Here is a 22,991-nt window from a genome sequence, read left to right on the forward strand (position 1 = left end):
CACAATGCTGTGAGACTAGATAACAATTACAGGAAAAAATCTGTAAAAAATACAAACACATGGAGGCTAAACAATACAGTACTAAATAACAAAGAGATCACTGAAGAATCAAAGGGGAAGTAAAAAAATACCTAGAAACAAATGACAATGAAACCATGATGACCCAAAACCTACGAGATGCAGCAAAAGGAATTCTAACAGGGAAGTTTATAGCAATACAATCCTACCTCAAGAAACAAGAAATATCTCAAATAAACAAACTAACCTTACATCTAAAGCAATTAGAGAAAGAAGAACAAAAAACCCCCAAAGTTAGCAGAAGGAAAGAAATCATAAAGATCAGATCAGAAATAAATGAAAAAGAAGGAAATGATAGCAAAGATCAATAAAAATAAAAGCTGGTTCTTTGAGAAGATAAACAAAATTGATAAACCATTAGCCAGATTCATCAAGAAAAAAAGGGAGAAGACTTAAATCAATAGAATTAGAAAGGAAAAAGGAGAAGTAACAACTGACACTGCAGAAATATAAAGGATCATGAGAGATTACTATAAGCAACTCTATGCCAATAAAATGGACAACCAGGAAGAAATGGACACATTCTTAGAAAAGCACAACCTTCCAAGACTGAACCAGGAAGAAAAAGAAAATATAAACAGATAAATGATAAGCACTGAAAGTGAAACTGTGATTTAAAATCTTCCAACAAACAAAAGCCCAGGACCAGATGGCTTCACAGGCGAATTCTATCAAACATTTAGAGAATAGCTAACACCTATCCTTCTCAAACTCTTCCAAAATATAACAGAGGGAGGAACACTCCCAAACTCATTCTACAAGGCCACCATCACCCTGATACCAAAACCAGACAAAGATGTCACAAAGAAAGAAAACTACAGGCCAATATCACTGATGAACATAGATGCAAAAATCCTCAACAAAATACTAGCAAACAGAATCCAACAGCACATTAAAAGGATCATACACCATGATCAAGTGGGGTTATCCCAGGAATGCAAGGATTCCTCAATATACACAAATCAGTCAGTGTGATACACCATATTAACAAATTGAAGGATAAAAACCATATGATCATCTAAATAGATGAAGAAAAAGCTTTTGATAAAATTCAACACCCATTTATGATAAAAACCCTCCAGGAGCAGGCATAGCAGGAACCTACCTCAACATAATAAAGGCCATATATGACAAACCCACAGCCAACATCGTTCTCATTGGTGAAAAACTGAAACCATTTCCTCTAAGATCAGGAAAAAGACAAGATTGTCCACTCTCACCACTAGTATTCAACATAGTTTTGGAAGTTTTAGCCACAGCAATCAGAGAAGAAAAATAAATAAAAGGAATCCAAATCGGAAAAGAAGAAATAAAGCTGTCACTGTTTGCAGATGACATGATACTGTACATAGAGAATTCCAAAGATGCTACCAGAAAACTAATAGAGCTAATCAATGAATTTGGTAAAGTAGCAGAATACAAAATTAATGCACAGAAATCTCTTGCATTCCTATACACTAAGGATGAAAAATGTGAAAGAGAAATTAAGGAAACACTCCCATTTACCGTTGCAACAAAAAGAATAAAATACCTAGGAATAAACCTACCTAAGGAGACAAAAGACCTGTATGCAGAAAACTTTAAGACATTGTTGAAAGAAATTAGAGATGACACAAACAGATGGAGAGATATACCATGTTCTTGGAATGGAAGAATCAACATTGTGAAAATGACTATACTACCCAAAGCAATCTACAGATTCAATGCAATCCCTATGAAACTACCAATGGCATTTTTCACAGAACTAAAACGAAAAATTTCACAATTTGTATGGAAATACAAAAGACCCTGAATAGCCAAAGCAATCTTGAGAACGAAAAACACAGCTGGAGGAATCAGGCTCCCTGCCTTTAGACTATACTACAAAGCTACAGTAATCAAGACAGTATGGTACTGGCACAAAAACAGAAATATAGATCAATGGAACAAGATAGAAAGCCCAGGGATAAACCCATGCATATATGGTCACCTTAACTTTGATAAAGGAGGCAAGAATATACAATGGAGAAAAGACAGCCTCTTCAATAAGTGGTGCTTGGAAAACTGGACAGCTATATGTAAAAGAATGAAATTAGAACACTCCCTAACACTATACACAAAACTAAACTCAAAATGCCCCTAAATGTATGGCCAGACACTATAAACTCTTAGAGGAAAACATAGGCTGAACAGTCTATGACATAAATCACAGCAAGATCCTTTTTGACCCACCTCCTAGAGGAATGGAAATAAAAACAAAAATAAAGAAATGGGACCTAATGAAACTTAAAAGCCTTTGCACAGCAAAGGAAACCATAAACCAGATGAAAAGACAACCCTCAGAATGGGAGAAAATATTTGCAAATGAAGCAACTGACAAAGGATTAATCTCCAAAATTTACAAGCAGCTCATGCAGCTTAATGTCACAAAAACAAACAACCCAATCCAAAAATGGGCAGAAGACCTAAATAGACATTTGTCCAAAGAAGATATACAGACTGTCAACAAACACATGAAAGAATGCTCAACATCATTAATCATTAGAGAAATGCAAATGAAAACTTCAATGAGATATCACCTCACACTGGTCAGAATGGCCATCATCAAAAAATCTACAAACAATAAATACTGGAGAGGGTGTGGAGAAAAGGGAACACTCTTGCACTGCTAATCGGAATGTAAATTGATACAGCCACTATGGAGAACAATACGGAGGTTCCTCAAAAATCTAAAAATAGAACTACCATACGACCCGGCAATCCCACTACTGGGCATATACCCTGAGAAAACCATAACTCAAAAAGAGTCATGTACCACAATGTTCAGTGCAGCTCTATTTACAATAGCCGGGACATGGAAGCAACCTAAGTGTCCATCATCGGATGAATGGATAAAGAAGATGTGGCACATATATACAATGGAATATTACTCAGCCCTAAAAAGAAACGAAATTGGGTTATTTGTAGTGAGCTGGTTGGACCTAGAGACTGTCATACAGAGTGAAGTAAGTCAGAAAGAGGAAAACAAATACCATATGCTAACACATATATATGGAATCTAAAATAAAAAAAGGTTCTGAAGAACCTAGGAGCAGGACAGGAATAAAGACAAAGACATAGAGAATGGACTTGAGGACTTAGAGAGGGGGAAGAGTAAGCTGGGACGAAGTGATAGAGTGACATGGACATATATACACTACCAAATGTAAAATAGATAGCTAGTGGGAAGCAGCCGCATAGCACCGAGAGATCAGCTCGGTGCTTTGTGTCCACCTAGAGGGGTGGGATAGGGAGGGTGGGAGGGAGATGCAAGAGGGAGGAGATATGGGGATGTATGTATAAGTATAGGTGATTCACTTTGTTATACAGCAGAAGCTAACACACCATTGTAAAGCAATTATACTCCAATAAAGATGTTTAAAAAACAAAACAATACAAAACAGAAAAAAACATTACTATTGCAGCTACTACATTATATTTTTGTCACCTCTTTCTGTGGCTGTCTCTCCTCCTAGACTTTGAAGTCTCTTACTCCTCCTTGTTATTCCTAGTGCATACAAACTGTGTCTGACATAGAGAAGATGTGCAGCAAACAATTTAAAACAAATTAATAAGGAAATCTATGAGTATATATATAAGGGAGTCTTGCACAGACATTGTTCTTCCCAGAAGCAGATGCCAAGCTATTTAGAATGGGATAATATTCTGTTGTTGTATTAAGATAAAATATATTTTAGTGAGTTTCTTATGAATATTTTAAATGGAGGGAGAGACAGATGAAGATAACATGGTGATAATTTGGGGTATTATAATCTGAACATGCTGATAATGTAAGAGAATCACGATTACGGAAATACTAACTTTAAGAAAGGTAAGTCTGGAGATGGGGAGATAATTTTCATCACAGAAAAATTCTTTATAGGTAAGAAGGCAATGATTGGAATTACTTTGAGAATGTAAGGTTATTAAATTTACTAAAATAAATGTGCATGTAGCAGCTATATTTGTTAGCACCTTGAGGGCAGGGGATATAAACCTCATTTACTTTTGTGTATTCTACAGTGACTAACTCAAAGTATGTGCCAATAAGTTGGCTTTTAAATAAGTGAACTCTGTAAGAACTCAGTAATTGTACAAAGCGGGGCTTACCTGCAATGCCTATTTCATAGACCCATAGCCATTTAAAATTTCTTGACATTGTGTGGTCCTGAACCGTGGATTTAGCTCTCTAGTCATTTCTGCAGAAGGAAAATAGTGGTTTAAACCTGGGTGAGACATCAGGACTCTGGAACGTACTAGGACTTAGATAAATGGTGAATGATAGTATTAATAATAGTAATTATAACAAGACTAATAATAGTTAACACTTCTTTAATTCTTATTATGTGCCAGGCATTCTCCTAGACACTTTATGTACATTAATTAAAAACTCATAACCCTGTGAAGTAGGACCTCTCATTATCCTCATTTTACTGATGAGGTAGCAGGAACAGAGAGGTTAAGCAACCTGTCCATGGTCATACATTAGCTTGCAGTGGAGCTGGGATTCAAACCCAGGCAATCTGGCTCCACAGTTCATGCTCTTAACCACTATCTTATACAAAACTAAAGGAGTCAGAAGGTTACAGAATATTTGAGCTGGGAGGGCTATAGAGCTCATCATTACAGATGGGTGCTCCCCATGTCCTGTATTGTAGTGGTCCTTAATGGGGGCTGAGTTTACCTTCCCTCTCAGGGACATTTGGTAATATTTGAAAACACCTTTGGTTGTCACAACTGGGAGTGAGGAGGTGCTACTGACATCTAGTGGGTAGAGTTCAGGGATACTGCTAAACACCCTACAACGTACAGGACAACCCCCCACCCCCAAACAATTATCTGACCCCAAATGCCAATAGTGCCAAGTTTAACAAACCCAGCTCTATTGTAGCAATTTTCATATGTTCTTACTGGAGGGTGCCTTATACTCCTGGTTTCTTTACACTTCCTTCCTGTCCACCACATGTGCAGCCAATCCCAACTTCTGCAGCTTATGCCCTACACCCTTACGCCACTGTGCTAAGACTAATCTGATCACACCCCTCCCATCCTCAACCAGGAATCTATTAACATTTTTAGCAAGGTTAATTTTATGCTTCACACCAAAGAAATTATCCTTATGGTGAGGAATCCAGGTGCTGTGGAAGGCTGATGGGGTACTGTTTTGCGAGTGGTCCTGGAAATAGCACTAGGAATACCATGACAAAGGAAAAGAGAGAAGTGTAGAAAATGCTTGTGTGGAACACAGAAGAAAACCCCATCTCCAGCATATCACACAGAACCTTGCATACAGTAGACATACAAGAAGTATATGTTGTGGAAGATTATGGCACAAGGCCAGGATGGGGTGTCCTAGAACTCAATAACATTGTATTTTCTGTTCTCTGGCTAAGGGAAAGGAAACAGCAGGATAACTCATGCTTTGGGTCTATGTTAAGCCTAGGGCTCAAGGGTTTATCTTCTGTTTGGTATTTATTGCTCAGGAAGTAATATTGTGCGTTGTAGGTGTTATTTTGAATCCTTCTTCATTTTCTTTGAGAATTAACAATCCATTATTGTTTGTGAGCAAGGCACTGAAGCCCTGGGCACCTCTCTCTCTGATCACAGACATCACCAGCAGTGACGCCACAGCTTGCATCATGGCTCTGCAGGGTGAGAGAATTGACGGGGGCTTTAAGACAAGGCTCCCAGGAGGCTTGAGAGAGATGACGCTATCAGGCAAGCGAGGGCTTTATCTCCTTATGAGTGTTACCAAGGATGAATCAAAGAGCCACTCAAGGGGATCAGGATGCCATAATATATTCTTCCTTGGGGAGGGGGAGGGAAGGAGAGGGAAAAGAAAAAATAAAAGGGAAAGGGAAAGGTTTTTATGCTAGCCCATATAGTAGGTAATTATTCTCACAGGAGCTGTGAGTGTGGTGGGGTTGGGGGTGGGAAAGAGTAGCTTGATCCTCAAGGTATGCAGATGAGAACCTCAGGTTAGAGGGTGCTTTCACAAACTAACCCCCATGCTGGAAGACTCACTGTTCTAGTCTATAAGCCAAGGGGTCTTGGAGAGAGCCACCTCCATATTGGAGCAGTTATAAGAATGTTCAAGGTTTTAAACTAGGTGTATAAGAAGCCAGGGCACCAAGCCAGCCCTCCAGATGGCAGTTGCAGTGGGGGTGTAGTGAGGAAGAAGAAGGCCAAAAGTTTTGGCATACATCTCTTCAAGGAACTCACAGCATATATCCTACATTTATGAAGGGAACAGGGTATAGTGGGAGGAGTACAGACCTTGGGGCCAGACAGATCTCAAATCAAGTCTTGGCTCTTTTACAAGCTGTGTGATTTTAGGCAAGTTCTGAAAACTCTTTAGCATGTTTATTCACCTTCAGTTAGAGATAATGATACCTATCTTTCATGTACTAAGCTAATGATAATAATGTTGATCCCTAATATTGATTAAATGCTTATTATGTGCCAAACACTGTTTCAAGGCTTTATATTATTATTTAATCTAATCCACATAACAACACTATGAGATAGGTAAGATTTATCATTAGACCCAATTTACAGATAAAGAAAATGGAACACAAAGAAGTTAGGAAGTTGCCCAGGGTCACAGGTGTAGTTGATGCTGGAGGTGAAATTCAGATTCAGGCAGTATGGCTCCAGAGCCCACACTTTTAGGCACTGAGCTATATCCTGTCACTACAGTATAAAGAACACAGAACCTGAGACACAGAGCATGTACTCAGTCATGATTTAACACCACTTCCTTTATCTTTCCCTTCCTTTTTTTTTTCTGTTTAAGAAAGAAACCATTTAGCTGCCATGTGAGGGTCTCTCCTCCCACTTCCCTAAGCTGGAGCCAGGGGCCTCCTTTGTTATTTCAAGATGGGCTGGCACGAGTGAGTTGAGGAACCTCAGAGATAGTGCTTGTCACTTCAAGGTTATTAGCTGAATGTGAGCCAGGAGAATAGGCTGAAGTCAGATGTAGGAGTCCTAGAAAACCAGCAGGCTCCACCATGGGAACCTTGGAGGGCTTCCTCAGTCAGTAAGAGCAGTGGCTAGCCGTACTAGAGAGGCTCTCTTGGGCCTTTCCACACTAAGGTCCATAATTTCTCACTCCTGGTTTCTTGGGCTTCTGAGATACCAGTGAACTCATATTACTCAGGTCTAGGGTGAATGGTTGACTGTGGCCATTAGTCTTAGTCTTTAGGATTACATCATCACATTCATTCCACATTTCCTCACCTAACATTTAGATAAAGAACACCAGGGATTTCCCTGGTGTTCCCGTGGGTAAGACTCCATGCTCCCAATGCAGGGGGCCCAGGTTTGATCCCTGGTCGGGGAACTAGATCCTGCATGCATGCCGCAACTGAGAAGTCCATGTACCACAACTGAGAAGTCCACATGCTGCAACTAAGAGTCCACATGCTGCAACTAAGAAGCCCATGTGCTGCAACTAAGAAGCCCGCATGCCACAACTAAGAGTCCGCACGCCACAACTAAGAAGCCCGCATGCTGCAACTAAGAGTCCGCATGCTGCAACTAAGAAGCCCACATTCCGCAACGTAGAAGTCCGCATGCTGCAACTAAGAAACCTGCATGCCGCAACTGAGTCTGCATGCCGCAACTAGGAGTCCACATGCTGCAACTGAGTCTGCATGCCACAACTAAGAAGCCCGCATGCTGCAACTAAGAAGCCCGTGTGCCACAACTAAGAAGCCCACGTGCTGCAACTAAGAAACCTGCATGCCGCAACTAAGAGTCCACATGCCGCAACTAAAGATTCCGCATGCTGCAATGAAGATCCTGTGTGCCGCAACTAAGACCCAGTGCAGCCAAAATAAATAGATTAATTAATTAATTAATTAATATTTTAAAAAAGCACCAAAAGAATAATTGGGCCACAAAAAATACTACCATATATCAGCTACTTTAACATCTCCACTAATTGCCTGTTAAGCCTCACATTTCTTTTCCTAGTTTTGAAACAGACACATTAATATTACTGTCAGGTCCCAAATATTGTAGGTACTGGTTTTCAACTATAAATCTTAATATTTAACAAATCAACTAATTGCATTTCAGGTACTGAGCATGCTCTTTAGGTTAATGGCATGGTCGGTGGTGGAGGGGGAAATGGAGAAAGAACAAATTAGAAGCATAAACTCTGAAAGTTCCCAAAGCTCTGTGATCAATGCTTTTCTGAGGTAAGTTGCATAAGAGATGATTTGGCAACCCTGCTGCTATGCTGTTGGAAGTCTGGCAAGATCTCTTGGAGGAGCAAAAAATAAACAGCCCTGGGGTTAATCTACAAGCTGTTTTGCTTTAGCCCTTTTTGCTGAAAATCTTTCCAACATGTTTCAGTCCACTTCCTTGCCATAGGAGATAGAGTACAACAAAGATAAATATAGCATGGGCTAGATCTGGAACTAGGAGGGCTGAGTTTGAACTCTGGCTCCACTATTTACTCGCAGTGCAGCAATCACTTACACCCGTGTTTGTCCAAGTGCATTCTAACCATGTGCATCAGAATCACCTGCAGCGCTTGCTAAATAGCCAAGTTCCAGGGTCCCTGGCTGAGGTTTTCATCTGGGTGGCGCTGGGGAATCTGCCTGTTGAACAAGCACCCTAGATAACTCTTATGCCCACTACAAATTTGAGAAACACAGAGTTTGTTTTCTCATCTATAAATAAGAATGGTACCACCCCTTTCCCAGGGTTGTGGTAAAAACAACACAGGTGGTCAATATGTGCTAGGCGTACCTGAATCTTTGAGTGAGGTTATGGCAGGGCTTCAGGATACATTCTGAATATTAATTTAACAAACATGTTAAATCCACACAGCGTTTGATGGTACCAAGGTGAAAAATCAATGTTTCCCTGCCCTTTGAAGGGTTCATAGACTAATGGGAGAGACAAACGCGAAAACAAAATTATTGTTTGATAATGGCTAAACAGATATGAAGAAAGGGGAGGTAGCCACTTTGCTAGGACGAGAGGTGGTGGTGGAGGAGGGAGGGGAGCATAGAGGAAGTGATGTTAAGCTGGAGAAGGTTATTTTAAAGTGAGTTTTGAAATATAAGTCAATTATGGTACTGTGGATATCTTAAAAGTGTAGGAGATAAGGTTGTATTTGTGCTAAGTCTAAAACCTAGAATAGAAATTGTTCTTATTTGGGGGGATGGGCATGAGTGGAGAATATTTTCCATATCAGTTTACTTATTATTCCTTGCTCCTAAAAGTAGAATGTTAAAAAACTGGAGTCATTTTGTGTTCTCCAGTTCGTTGGACTCTGAGAGGATGGGTATTAGCCTATGTTGTTGACTTGCTTTGCAAGTCACTGGCTGCAAGGCCATGGTCTAAGTCGTGGGGGTAGGACACTGGCCATGACCACTATAAACAAGTCAAGTGTTAAATCCTACTGATAATGGGAACTTTGGCTTGAGAACTAGCTGCCTCAGCAGAGTCATCCTCAAATACTAAGGGCAATGCTATATATACCCATACAGCCGCAGGAGGCAGTGACTAATGGCTCTGCTTTGGGCCAGCAGCCCTGGCCCCTTTCTAGCTTCTTCACCTCTATAGGCAGCCTAACTTGAATTTTCAAACTCCACCTCAATTTGACAAATAATCAGAAAACAATAGACTTTACTATACAGAACTTCACACCATCCCCACTACCCTTCATTTTTCAAAATGATTGAGGTTTTTTTGAAAACTGCAACACACTCCCAGCAATCCCCATCATGCCTTTGGCCAGACTAAGAATAACAAACTCTCAACCCTTAATGCTGTGTGACCTTGAATGAAGAAAAAATGGGGTTGTAACAGTAGTTAGGATCATGCTGTTTGGATTAGATCCAAGTTCTAATCTTGGCCCGAAACTTATTATCTGTGTGATGCTAAGAAAGTGACTTAATGTCTCTGTTCTTCATTTTCCACGTCTGAAAAATGATAATAACAAGTACCTATCTCATTGGGTTGTGGTAAGGGTTAAAGGAGAAAATATGTGAAAAAAAAGACCCACTGCAATGCCTAGCTTAATAAGTAGAATGCCAGTAATTATTATTAATATATTAACCATAGTGGGTATTACCTCTGATATCTTATGGAAAGCAGGGGCCATTGTGGGTGAGGAGAGAGGGGAGTGTTATGATTACTTCAGGTGAAAAGGGCAGGAAAGTACCAGTATAGGAACCAGCCATTAATAACAGTGGGGAATATATTTAAACAAAAAAGCATAAGATGGCTTCTCTTTAACCAATTATTTACCAAGAGTACTGCTAGAAAGAAAAGCAGGACTAATTTATATGCCTCTCATCTGATCGATGCATTTTCTAAAAGTGGTACTGGTAATAAAATCCTCAAAAGATTTTCTGGTGTTACCCTCCGCCCCCACTGTATATACATACCACAAACCCATCAGACCTGCTGCCAAAACCCACTTGCTTTTTTCTCCAAAAGCATGGATGGCATTGCATCCAGGCTCTCTTTTGTGATCACCCCATCTGTGGTGAAAGAAAACCAGAATAACTTAGTATTACGTCTCGATTATCCATGACCAGGATGGGAGGCAATGTGGTAGGCAGGAGAAGAGGTTGCTCTTCATGGCAAGCTTTCCAGTAAGACAAAGGGAGGTTAGAAACGGAGGTCATGGCTGTGACCTCTGTGACAGCTGAGCAGGGGACACCCACTGTATGTGTCAGCCTACTCCAGGAATAATCCACATGCAAGTGATTTGGTCAACGGTTTGTGATTCTGGAACAGTATTAACAATAGTGCCTTTCCTGGAATCTATCTTATATATGATGTATTTTTTCCCCACTTAATTCAATAGCTCTCCTGAATATTTTAATACAGCAATAGTAGTCTGAATAGCAAACACATGTGAGTTATTGACTTGCTTTCCTTTTATCCATTTCTGCTGTAACTTAAATTTTCTTCCTGAGTGAATCTCCAGGCCACTAGTGACATCACCTTTAATCCATTTGTATTTCTTTTTTTTTTAATTGGCATTAAAAAATGGAGGAGACAAAAGAGGTTAAAAAATAAAAGACGTCTACATTGGTGATGATCTCCAGAGCAAACCTTACAGGGATTGGTAGAGCAAATTTGATTTGAAAATGATTACAAAGGGTGAATTCCCTGTAAATAATGAATTGGAAACAAAATCAGGCTGAGAGTATTTGCTTATCCACTTATTTCCACATGAAGAAAAGCCATAATTCCTGTCAGCCTGTGCTTACAGCATGCCTAGACTGGCCAGAGAGGAACCAAACAGTGATGAAAATAAATACACAAGCCCACTCGTTGACTGCATTCTTTGTCAGGTCCAACACCAAGGAAAGCCTAAAGATAATATGTCTTTGGGTAACAACCCATAAATCCACAGTTACAGTTCAAGCACTTAACTTCAAATTCCCAAATGACCATGCCACTGTTCTTTCCTCTTCCAGAAGCTAGAAGTTCACTGTCAAAAAGGAGGGGATGAGAAGGGAGGGGCAAGGCAGCTGAAATGCTCAACGACCCTAGCAAAATTCTGGGAAAGCATGCCCTCCTCACAAATCACAACTTCTTGAGAAGCTAACTGGTATGTCACTGGAAGACACTGTCAGAGCAAGCTGGCTAAGGATTTTATCAAAGTGCACTTAGCTTTCAAGAGCAGTGTTCCTTAAAAATGTAAAGTTGATTTCTGTATATCAAATCCTATTTTTCCACTGACTCACACTTTCTTCTATTTTTTAAATATTAAATATTGAGTAGGTACAAAGAGGAATTTATAAGAGACAAGTGTGAAGTATAAAAAACTATGGTGCAATGAAAATTGTATATCCGACATGCAGTTGAAGAAAAAGAATATAACTATTACCTTTAAAGGCCACTGTGTGCCCCTCCTGTAATTCCTTCCATCTCCCCTCGGAGATAACCACTATTCTGAATTTTGTGTTAATTATTCCTTGCTTATCTTTATAGTAGTACTATGTATAATGACTCTGTCTCTTCAGAAATGTTTTATCTGAATTTTGGAAGGATTCTTCAGTTGCCAGGAGCTTTAATTTGTGGTGTTCTCCTTCATATCCCTCCCCTCTCCCTGGCTTCCCCCACCCACCTCCATTTTGCCCAGTAGTTGGTAATGCATGAACAAACACGAGTGTCAAAGGTATCATTTAGTAGTGAACCCATACGGAAAGTCAGTAATTCTTTTGTAACAAGGGTACTTTCCTTTTGTTTTTCAAGCAAATCCCTGCATGGGTCTTAATTTGTTTACCCAGAGATCTGGGGACATGGCGGTGGCAGTGGGCTAGCGAGCAGGGTGACAGGGCTGTGTGTATTGCCTAGCAGGGGTACCTCAGGGTTTTGGGGTCAGAAGGCTAGGTTATTTGCCAGCTATGTGACTTTGGGCAAGTCACTTAATGTTTCTGAGCCTTGGTTCCCTCATCTCAAAAACACAGACAGCAATAATACTGATCTTACAGGGTTGGTGAGATGTTTAAACAAGAGATATTTATTGTAAAAGTATTTTGAAGGGTATAGGATACTCCATAAATGTTAGCTGTTAATGTTGCTGTGGCTCTGCTGCTGTTGTTGATGCTATGATATCAGTGCTGTTAAAGTCAAGGTAAAGGACTAGATGGTTATGAATTTCTAAAGTCTGGAGCGAATCCACAGATTTATCCTTGCCAGCTGTCTGGCAAAGCTGGCACAACACAGACAAAATTAAAATTTCTTTTCCAACTCTGTATTACTGGTCTATGTGGAAACTTTCCACCTTTGAACATCTTCCTCAAATCCCACTGAACCTGTCCAATCTGCATGTGTGAGAGTTGTGTTTGCTCTGGCCTATGTCAGTGCTGAAGCCTAGGGCAGAAAGTAGTCACACATTACAGGCATCTAACATTTTCTCTTCCTGGTTATTTCTCTTAGGACGGTGCAGGCTGGTGACTCAGCCATGTGTACAAGATGTGCTCATCACCTGATGAGTTTGCGCCTGAGGAGCCTTCTGAAGGCCCTGACTTTTGCCTGTGTGATATTAACATAACCATTTGCGTGTCATTTCCATTTTGTTTTTAAAAGGGTTTCTCCTTGAAGATCTATAAGAATGAGAGTAAGCAGTGGAAAGCCACGTTTCCATTCTACAAACGATATAATCAAATCTGTAAACGGGCAAAAATACACACGAGACGCTCCATAAAACTGTTGGCAATTATTTCAGTGAACAGACGCAAGTTGTGCACAATTCCCCACAGCTGCCGCAGGTGTTGAAGGAAGAGATTCAAACAACAGAGTGGAAATATCGATCATCTTTTTGAATATGGTGCTAGGCTACCTGCTTGGGTGCCCAGGAGGGGGTGAGGGAGGAAGAGTGCTGGTAATATTCCCACACATGTTTCCCAGCCTTGAGGCTAGACAGCCACATACCCATCTGCTGCTAAGAAAAAAAAAAAAAAGACAGGGCTTAAACGCATGGGACAGGCTGTTTGACCTCTGAGGTTGCAAGGCTCTTGGCCTCCGCCTAACAGCTGACGCCTGGAATAAGCAGGCCAGCCCCTCATGGCCTCTTCAGGGGCTAGCACAAGGGCTCCAGCTGAGGGGTGGCTGCAGCTATGGCAACAAATGCCCAGGAATGAGTTAACACCAGCCAAAGGGGTTAATGGGAGAGGCAAGGGCTTTTATACGAATGTGTTGGGGGAAGAAATGCGATACAGTGGGAATGAGGCCCATTAATAAAGCTGAGTGATAAAATCCACCACCATTCTTAAATTGGACTTGCCTACTTAAACTGCTTTTCCAAATCAGTCTCCTGTATTCTAGCTGTTCATTGAGACACTAAGCTTATTTAAAGAATAAAAACAATACCATAATATGCAGTATAAAAGGAAAAAATAGGATAGACAAAGGAAGAAAGAAAAACAAGAAATGTGTACAACTATGTTCTGAATATGTTCAAACAGCTTGTTATTACTAACAATCACCACCTGACAATAAATTACCCCCCTACATGTGGATCACAAGCTGCATTATTATGATGCATTAGAATCAATCTGAGTACTAACGATAATGGCTGGTTGGGTGGCTAAACATGGCCCCCAATTACTGCTGAGTGCCCTCTCTTTCTGTGGCTACAAAACAACTGCCATCAATATTCTCTCATAGAGAATGTTTTCTTATCAGCATTATGTCCTCAAAACATCCCTGGAAGGCAGGTCGATATTGATGGGCTTTTTTGAAGAAAACAGGGAGGCATGGAGAGGTTAAGTGAAAATTAGCAGAGGCAGTACGACCACCCCACATCAGAATTTGGGTTAGAAAGAGAGCCAAGCTACAGAGGCAAAGGGCTTTGGGTTGCTCCTTTGATGATAGCAGCACCTACTGAATGCAGTAGATCAGAGTTTTCAGCCACTCTCTCAGCTACAGTGAGAAGTGTAGATTCCTTAAGCCACTACAATTGGAATATCTGATTGTAGTTCAAAGCACAGAACCACAGAGTACATTTTTACTTCTGGCAGAGTACAATACAACCTCAGAGTAAAATTTCATTTCTGAGAAGAAAAAAAGAGTACACTGGAATCCAGAAACAGTATAGTCCATTTGAATAGTATTTCCTAGTTTCATGAATGAACAAACGGTACTTATTGAGCCCCTATCATGTTTTTGTTAGACTGAGAGGGACACGAGAGAAACAAAAGACAGTTACTTCCCTCAGATAATTTATAATCTACTTGGGGCTAGAGGTTGGCAAATTCACACACAAAATGAAGACCGAACAAGACTCCATAGGAGGCCTGAGTATAAAGTGACAATCCTGTTTGTCCTGGTTAGAGGAAAAGAGTAAGAAAATCTTAAAGGTGGGATGTTGGTAAGTTCCTCCATGAAAGATACCAGGAGAACTTAACCTGACAAGTATATTAGACATTTCCATCAGCAGTGAATGCACTCACAAAAGGGGTACACAAAGGAGGTGAACAGGAGAGAGCATGAGGTACATGAGAAGGACAGATGAGGTTATGGGGAACCAGGACAGAAGTGTCTGCCATTATTTGAATATGATCATGTCATTTTGGAACCAAACTCCACTGATGATAGGGCCTGCTTCCCTGGAGACAGCACTTCTTAGGCAAGCACATCTGGTTGGCGTGTCCCTATATATAGCTAAGAGCTATAGGGCAGGTAATTCAAGAGGGAGTGCTCTAGTGAGCACATGGAAGGCAGACAGTCCGTTCTGGGCTGAAGAGAGGCCTACATGTTTTAGCTATCAGACATAAAAACTGGCCAAGCTGTCATTCTGTTTCAGAAATTAAGGTGTTTGACTTATGTGTCTGTCCAGATGGAATGTTAGCCCCCTCATAGGGTATCTGCAAGGAGGGATTGAATTTTCCTGAAAGAAAAACATTTTGGATCTGTTTTAGTGACTTAGCTGGTGTTCAGTATTCCAGATGATGCCTTCCTGAGTCACTTCACTTTCTGCTTTGCTCTGCTCCAGAGCCTCAGGTTATACATCTCACCTGGCCTTGTCTTGCAAACACAACTGGCTATAGGAGACTTGGGCAGAGGATGAGGATTACTCAGAAAAAAAGAAAACAACCCAACCACTGAACACACACGTCCTGCACACAGTGGGTCAGCAGTATGACTGTCACAGGTGAAAGTTGAACGTTATAAGGAACAAAAGGCTACAGAGCTTCCCTAGGTCTACTTGTAAATTTCTCATTGAGAAGAATTAAATTCAGAATTGCAATCTGACTATATCTCCCTCTATTCTCTGGAATAGAAAATTGACTATTGCTGTCTCTTCTAAGGAAATTTGAAAGAGACCACAATTGTGCCCAAAGGAACTGTCATGATATAAGAAGTTTGTGACCCCAGCCCCTATAGCCTCAAGGTATTGTAGCTCTGACAATAGCCTGGATATGACCTGATAGCCTCAGATACCATCTTTGGATTTTTCCAGGAATATAAATGGCAAGTTATTATTACATGAATGTTACTTGTAGAACTTGAACTGATGAGTATATTAGACACATACATCAGGAGTGCATGAACTCACGACAGGCTTGGCCAAGAGAGGTGAGCTGGAAAGGGAGAACCCGTGGTAAATTAGGAAGACAGATGAAGGTTAAAGGGAACCAGGATAGAGGTATCTGCCATTATCTGAATACGATTATGTCTTTTTTTGAGCCAAACTCCACTGATAGGTCCTGCTTCCCTAGGGGCAGCACTTCTCAGCAAGTTTAGAAGTCATTTGGGAAGAAATATTCCTTTCCTCTGACATGAGCAGCTATGTGGAAAAGATGAGCAGACATTTGCTTTGGGAGCAAGAGGTGCTGAGCTTAATGCCTATCATCTCCTGGAGATGATGATGATGTATTGTATATATATATAAAATCACTGCAGCTGCTTGCTTTTTCCAGGGGGTCAAAGTACACAGTCTTTATCTCCATATGTCTGGCTTTCAATCTGGCTATATCTTGAAATCTGTTTTGAATACAGCTCAGACAGGAAGGTTTTGGTCAAGCATGCAGTGACTAACCTTCAAGCACAACAGAACACCAGGAGAGCAGCCTGACCTTTGCAGTAAAATTAATTTGATGCTTACAATCTAACCTAGAGTCCATAGCCTTTATTCATATGACAGAGTCACAAGACAATTTAGCAGGGATTATTAAAGTCCACTTAAGCTCATCAGAGGGGAGAATTGAGGTTGATGCATTTCAGGATACCAGTGAATTGGCCAAAACATGTGGGAAAGGAAAGGAATATAGACTTCTAGGAATAAAGTAAAAGAGGCTACACTTAGTGCACAGTAGGTACTCAGTGAGAATTGATTCAGTGAATGAGGCAAGAGTAAGACAAATGTGATGTCTGACACCTAGGGAGCCCCTTCCCTACCACCCACTGATGCAACTTCAATCCCTATGAACTTCTCACATAGGGAAGCCATTTGGCAAGTGTCAGAGACCCCAGCATGAGGCTGGAAGGTGAGCGGGTTAATGATGGTACGAGACATATCAGCCTGCATTCCCCTTCCCATTCCAGCTGGTGGTAGGAAGTCTGGAGCAGAAGATTGCTAACCAGAAATGAAGAAAGCCAAATGGATACCAACAAATTAAGAAGGATGCATCCTCTCCGAGATGGCTAAGAGAACCTCACACAGGAGAATTCAATTGGGTTTCCAGAAAGTCTCTGCGACAGTAGTACCAACTCCAGCATTACCTAGGAGGAATAAGTGTTCTAGTCACTGCACTTTAAACAAGTGTGTTATACACAAAGGCCTGACTGTTTGCAGTGGGAAATCCTGGTTGGTTTTATTTAGGCAACATAATAATGTAACTTTCTGAATCTGATGCTCTTTATTTGAACATTCATTATAATGATTCATCTCTGCTCTTCTTTCTTTACCAATGATATTTGCATTCTATTAGCAAATACAATTTCATAGAGGATGATAAGGAATCAAAATTATCCAATTTGTTTCCATCATAGGAGCAGAAGGAATCCTTCAATGGTCTGTTTTGCATCATTGTACTGATTTCAATAAGCTTTTCTTTGGTAATCAGGGTTTGTAGCATTAAATATTACTCATCATTGTACAGTTAGTACTAATTTACTATCACAGAGATAGTCTGGTTTTGTCTAAGTGAACCCCCTCTTATTTTTTCTCATACGAATTGAACATTTTCCAGTCTGGGGGTTCCCTTGTACAACAGAAAGTATGCTGACATTGTATTCAATACATATCTAAGAGATACTTAGCGCTAGTACGATTCTCTAAATGGCCATCAGTATTTTACCTTGTATGAATAATTATCTGGTAACCTGCGATATTTCCTCTGCTGGGTTGTAAGAACTTTGAGGGTAGGGATGGTACCTTATATACTGCTAACTATGCTCTGGGATATGGCATAGTGAATGAACAAACAGCCGAGTTTGATCTCCTTCAATTTGCTGACAGCACTGTACTACCTGACACTAATTGTGGCTCACAGTATTTACTGGTTATTTTTTTAAGTAAAAATGCTTTCCCCAAATTTTATACAAATTCTCCCCAAGTTAATCTTGCTAATATTTTCCCTATTAATTTCTTCTTTCACTAACTGAAGCTAGCCTACATAAGAGCAGAACAGAAACTCTACTAGGGGTTCTCTGGTTAGCTGGTTGGTTCTGTCTACAGAAATGATCTGAAGTCACGGGAATAAGATCAGGGGAACTAGGAATGATATTCAAAATATTCAAACACCAGTATGGCATGAGCAACCAAACAGAACCTTACCACTGGAGTAGGGCCCAGGAAATCCCCTTGTTGTGCCAGAGGTCAATCCATTATTGCTAGACTGTGGGAAGTCTGGAGGATACCAGGAGGATCAGGATGGCCTGGGTGACAGGCCGTCACTTAGGGGGGATCTGGACAGTGATTATTTATTGGCAGGAATGGCTGGTTATCACTTATGGGGCACCTGGCAGTACCTATTTACCAACTGGAAGAGAAGTTTTCCAGTATTTTAAAACTGGTATGACCATCCAGGGCACATTGGCTGAATATCAGTCTGGAGGTTGTGGACCTATCTTCACCTGGGCATGCAGCATAATAAGCAGATAATCCTACCCACAGCTGCAGTCTCCTTAAGTAATCTGTCTTAATGTTCAAGAAAACCATTGTGATCAAAGTTATCACTTATATTAAACCCCAATGCAAAAAAACCCCTTTTCAACAGAAATATTAATCTATCTCCTCTTACTCTGTTTTCCCAGGGGATGATCTTCTAATCACTTTTAATCTGTTAAACATGCTCTTTTGTTCCTGTAAAGAGATTTTAAAAAATGCCTCTCAGTGATGTTTTGAGCCTAAAAAGGAAAATATCCCAACATGTATAGTTTTTCCACTCCATGCAATGGAAGGTGAGTCAGGTAGGGGTAGCTGGGAAGCAGAGACATACAGTGGGAGACTGGGTAGCTGTGCTTGCTGTCTCCTGCTTGAGTAGAGAAAGCAAAATTTTTTTAAAAAAATGGCAGAGGCTGGACAACAGGGAGTTCTTTGTTCAAACCATTAGAAGCAATGGAAATAAAAGTGCCATGTTTTTGTGCCCTTTAAAATCCTTTGTTATGCTAGTTCAATATCCAGGTCTCTGGGTAGCAGATTCACTCCACATGAACATGCAGTCTCTGCTTAGGCACCTTACTGCCATCTATCCCCACCTGTACATGTCCACTCACTGTGTTGCAATGAGTAGCAATTGCTTCTCTGTTGGGGGACTGGCTGGATTCCAAGGCCTTGGTTTGGGTAAGCTTGTCTTTGCCATTTAGTGTTAATTTTACTTTGTAGGAATGCTAATGAAATTGCTCAGAAAGTTGGATAGGATGTGTGGGAAACTGGCAAGGTGACTAATTCCTATTTCTCTAGAGGTGATGGCTGCAGCTATACTAGCTATTGTGAGCAGATGCCAGTTGCAAATTTCCTTAGGTATAGGCTGGGTAAATGGATGAGTCAGAATCACAGTTTCTGCCTGGAAGGAATGTCTAAGCAACAACATTGGGCATGAAATGTTCAGCATACCCTAGTGTTGGGGTATTAAACCTGAAATCCTTGCTTAGTAATAAAATAAAATAAGTAGGAATAAATGAAATAATACAATCAACAATAATAGAATCAACAAAGTAGGAATCCTCACAAATGTATGTTTAAAAGAAAAGCTCAGGAATATCATGTATAGTTTACTTTCTGGGACACCTCTAAGATTGCAAGTTGGACGTACAAAGGAACTTGGAGTGCACACTAACGAACAGTTTCAAATGGCATGTTGCATAGTAGCCAGGAGGCAAAGGACTTGCTACAAGTATTTATTTGTGAGTTCCAAGGAAATATCCCAGAAATGGGCCCTTCACTCCTCATCGACTGTAATATAAAGAGATCTCCAACAAAACAAAGCCCTTTCCCTTATGTATGGGATTTCCTTGTGAAGCAGTGGCTCCTTGGGTAGGATCGATGCCTATGGAACATACACTGAAAATAATGGCTCAGGCTCCATAGAGTGGAAGAGCTCTAACAAGCATGCCCAGTGGGAGAGACTGATTAGACAGTTACAGACTTCTCCACTTTTTACGTTTATCCCTGCCTCCTGCTAAGTTGCATGAGTTCAAAAAAGGTTAAGATGTCTTACCCAGAGATTTCACTTATGCAGTAGACCAACCAAATATTCATACATGAGTATAAATGGCTGCTTATGAAGCACCTGAAGTTTTTTCAGTAAAGCAGGAGTTTTGTATGTGTCACTTGGTCTGCACTCTGCCAGGGGCATATCGCTCTGACAGTAGAAAAACGTGCTCTTTTCAACACGATTTAGTCTCATTTCCTTTTTCTTCCAAGTCTCTCTCTAATGACTGGAAGTAGAATGAGACTTCGATTTTAGGATGATTTAGAGGTCTGTGAGTTGGCTCTTTCTTCCCTTGGTGTGTAACCAACTTCAAAGAAGCAATTGTGTAACTACTAAGGAAATTAGTTTTTTGCCAAGGGATGGAGACCTTTTGTCATAAGCCAGAATGAATAACTAAGCCCTTCTGTCTCCATCTCAAGAGGGCCTCTGGGCTGAGAGGAGTGTCTGGCTGGTGGTCTAGGTTTGCTCATGAGAGCAGCAGGCAGTCAGCTAGTCAAGAATATTGTTTTTGTTCCTTCTGTAGGCAGAAGCACAGAATAGGGAGGCTAGGGTGAATGGGGGGAAGGCAAAGGGGAAATAAGACAGTAAACAAATTAACAAATGTAAAGTACATAGCACAATGCCTGATAGGTACACCTCTATGTAGAGCTATCACTTATTGAGCACCTTCCTGTGTAACTTACTGCATTAAGCGTTTTATATGCATGTTATCCTTACAACAACCTTATGAGGCAGGAATTATTATGATTCTCACTTTATGGAGGAGCAATAGGTGTCAGGCATTATATTTGGTACATTACTTACGCCTAATCCTCACAACACTCTCGAGTTGCAGGTATGATTATCTCCATTTATAGTTGAAGAGATGGTGGTTCAAAGAAGTTAAGCAACTTGCCCATGATCACACAGGCAGTAAGTAGCAGAGTGAGGATTCTAATCCAAGCTTGACTCCAAAGCCCATGCTTTTAACCACTGAACTCTGCCACCTCTACTGCAATCTGCTATATGCTAGACATTAAGTAAATGCTTGTCCCCATCCCAACTGGTACAGCAAAGGTAGCTGGAGAACAAAGAGTTGAAGGTAACCTGATTTTAGTAGTCAGAGAAGAAGAGGTTGAGTAGTGGAGATAAGAGCTATAGCTGCTATTTTCCCCTGTGGCTGTTGTTACACAGGATGTGGGGAGAGGCGATAAAAGATAGGGAGACAAAGGGTAACTGATTTCTATCTCCTCATCCCAAATTGTAAGAGGAAGAGAGACCACTCAGAACATGAGCTGGGGCTAGGAGCTAACACTATTAGAGAGTTACTATTACCTGAGCTAGGTTGGTGTGCCAGTTATCAGTTTGTTGCCTCTTACCTTCAAATTCACCCTTATTGCTTGCTCTGTGTGAAGAGTTCTGGGCCCTTTAAATATTTTACCTTGCCAGCTGGCACAGTGTTAAGCTTTGTCAGTAGGGGGCACGAGAGAGACATTTCAGCAGGAAGGAGCTGTGTTTCCTGGTCCCAGTGTGCTGGTGCGTTCACCTGGCAGGCTCCTGCAGCCTAGGCCCCCAGTTTCCTATGTCCAGCAGCACACACAGCCTTCCCAGCACTAGGTTCCTGCAGTGCCTGCAGTTTCTGTAGTACGTGGCAACCAGAAGCACCCAGAAGCTTCTCCCAGTACCCCTCCCTCAGGCAGTTTTGTAGTGGAGTGTCTTATGTTGAGATACCTCCCTGTGAACAGCTCTCCTGGCACTGTAGAGGGTAGATATTCCAAAAGTTCCACTGGGCAGATTTCTAGAAAGTTCCAGGAGTCTTAATTCCAGAAAGTTCTGCCAGCAAAGCACCACAGCAATTTCTCTGCTATCCAGTGAACCACAGCTGTGCCCTCTCCTGCAACGTCTGGATCTCATCCCTTTTGGAAGGGTTCTCTCTTGGGTGCTTTAACTCAGTCTTACGGTATAGTGGTTGTTCCTTGTATTTGCTATTCCTACGTTCTTTACAGTTCTCTTTACTTTTCACTAGCCAGTCCCCCATTATTGTTAATAGCTACAGTAAACTTCCTCTGTTTAAATTACCATGTGGTTTCTCTTTCCTAATTTTCTCAAACCAGTACAGTTCACTCCCTCTTCCCAGATATCAAAGTAAGGTGCTTCCTTATGCAAAGGGATGCTTCTAGGAGGGAAGTGCAGGTAGGGAGGATGGCCTTTTTCCCCAGAGACAATTTCTAAAGAGAAAAGAATATCTTATTTTTCCAGGAGGCAGGAGATGACTTCTCTGTCTTGCTTTCCAGTACAAAAAAATTAATTAGAATGCCTGTGGCCTTTCAGTTATTGGAATTCTTTCAATGAGGAGGAAAGAATCTGCAAGATAGGAAAGGCAATTGGAAACTTGAAGACTGCTTAGGCAATGAGACTCAAAGCGCTTATGCTCATTCCTAGTCCAAATTGTCCCTGAAGTTCTATAGCTGAAGTGCTCCAAGGGATAAGTGGGTATTTGTAATAACAGCCTCAGATTGACCACCCTCTTTAAGAAAACAATGAATATTAAACTCAAAATCTCTATCATTGCCCATAGAACCCTTCTTCATAGCTCAAGGTTGTCTTCCAGAGATAAAATATTTTCCTTTTTTCCCCCTGGCTTTACCATGGACACATTTATAGGCATTTTCAGACAGCTTAAAATGTCATGAATTCTGGAATTTCAGAAAAATTTCTGAAACCAGGATATAAATTCGGTGTTTGGAGTTGGTGTGTCAGGATATTTTCCAA

At 40.8% G+C, this 22,991-nt stretch overlaps 1 protein-coding gene across 4 annotated transcripts in view; it reads right to left on the minus strand.

Annotated features, from left to right (window-relative positions):
- ENOX2 (ecto-NOX disulfide-thiol exchanger 2) overlaps positions 1 to 22,991 on the minus strand; it is a 283,434-nt gene that overhangs the window by 81,112 nt on the left and 179,331 nt on the right. The window contains exon 1 of one of the 4 annotated variants that reach the window (XM_082681775.1): positions 4,207 to 4,276. The exons of the other annotated variants lie outside the window; for them this stretch is intronic. Coding sequence (XP_082537901.1) covers positions 4,207 to 4,255 — 49 coding nt within the window. The 5' untranslated portion in view covers positions 4,256 to 4,276. Of the gene's footprint in view, positions 1 to 4,206; positions 4,277 to 22,991 lie in introns of those variants that run through there. 4 annotated transcript variants of the gene reach the window in all.

This window comes from Grampus griseus, assembly GCF_964374135.1.
Source record: "Grampus griseus genome assembly, chromosome: X".
NCBI classification, from domain to species: Eukaryota; Metazoa; Chordata; class Mammalia; order Artiodactyla; family Delphinidae; genus Grampus; species Grampus griseus.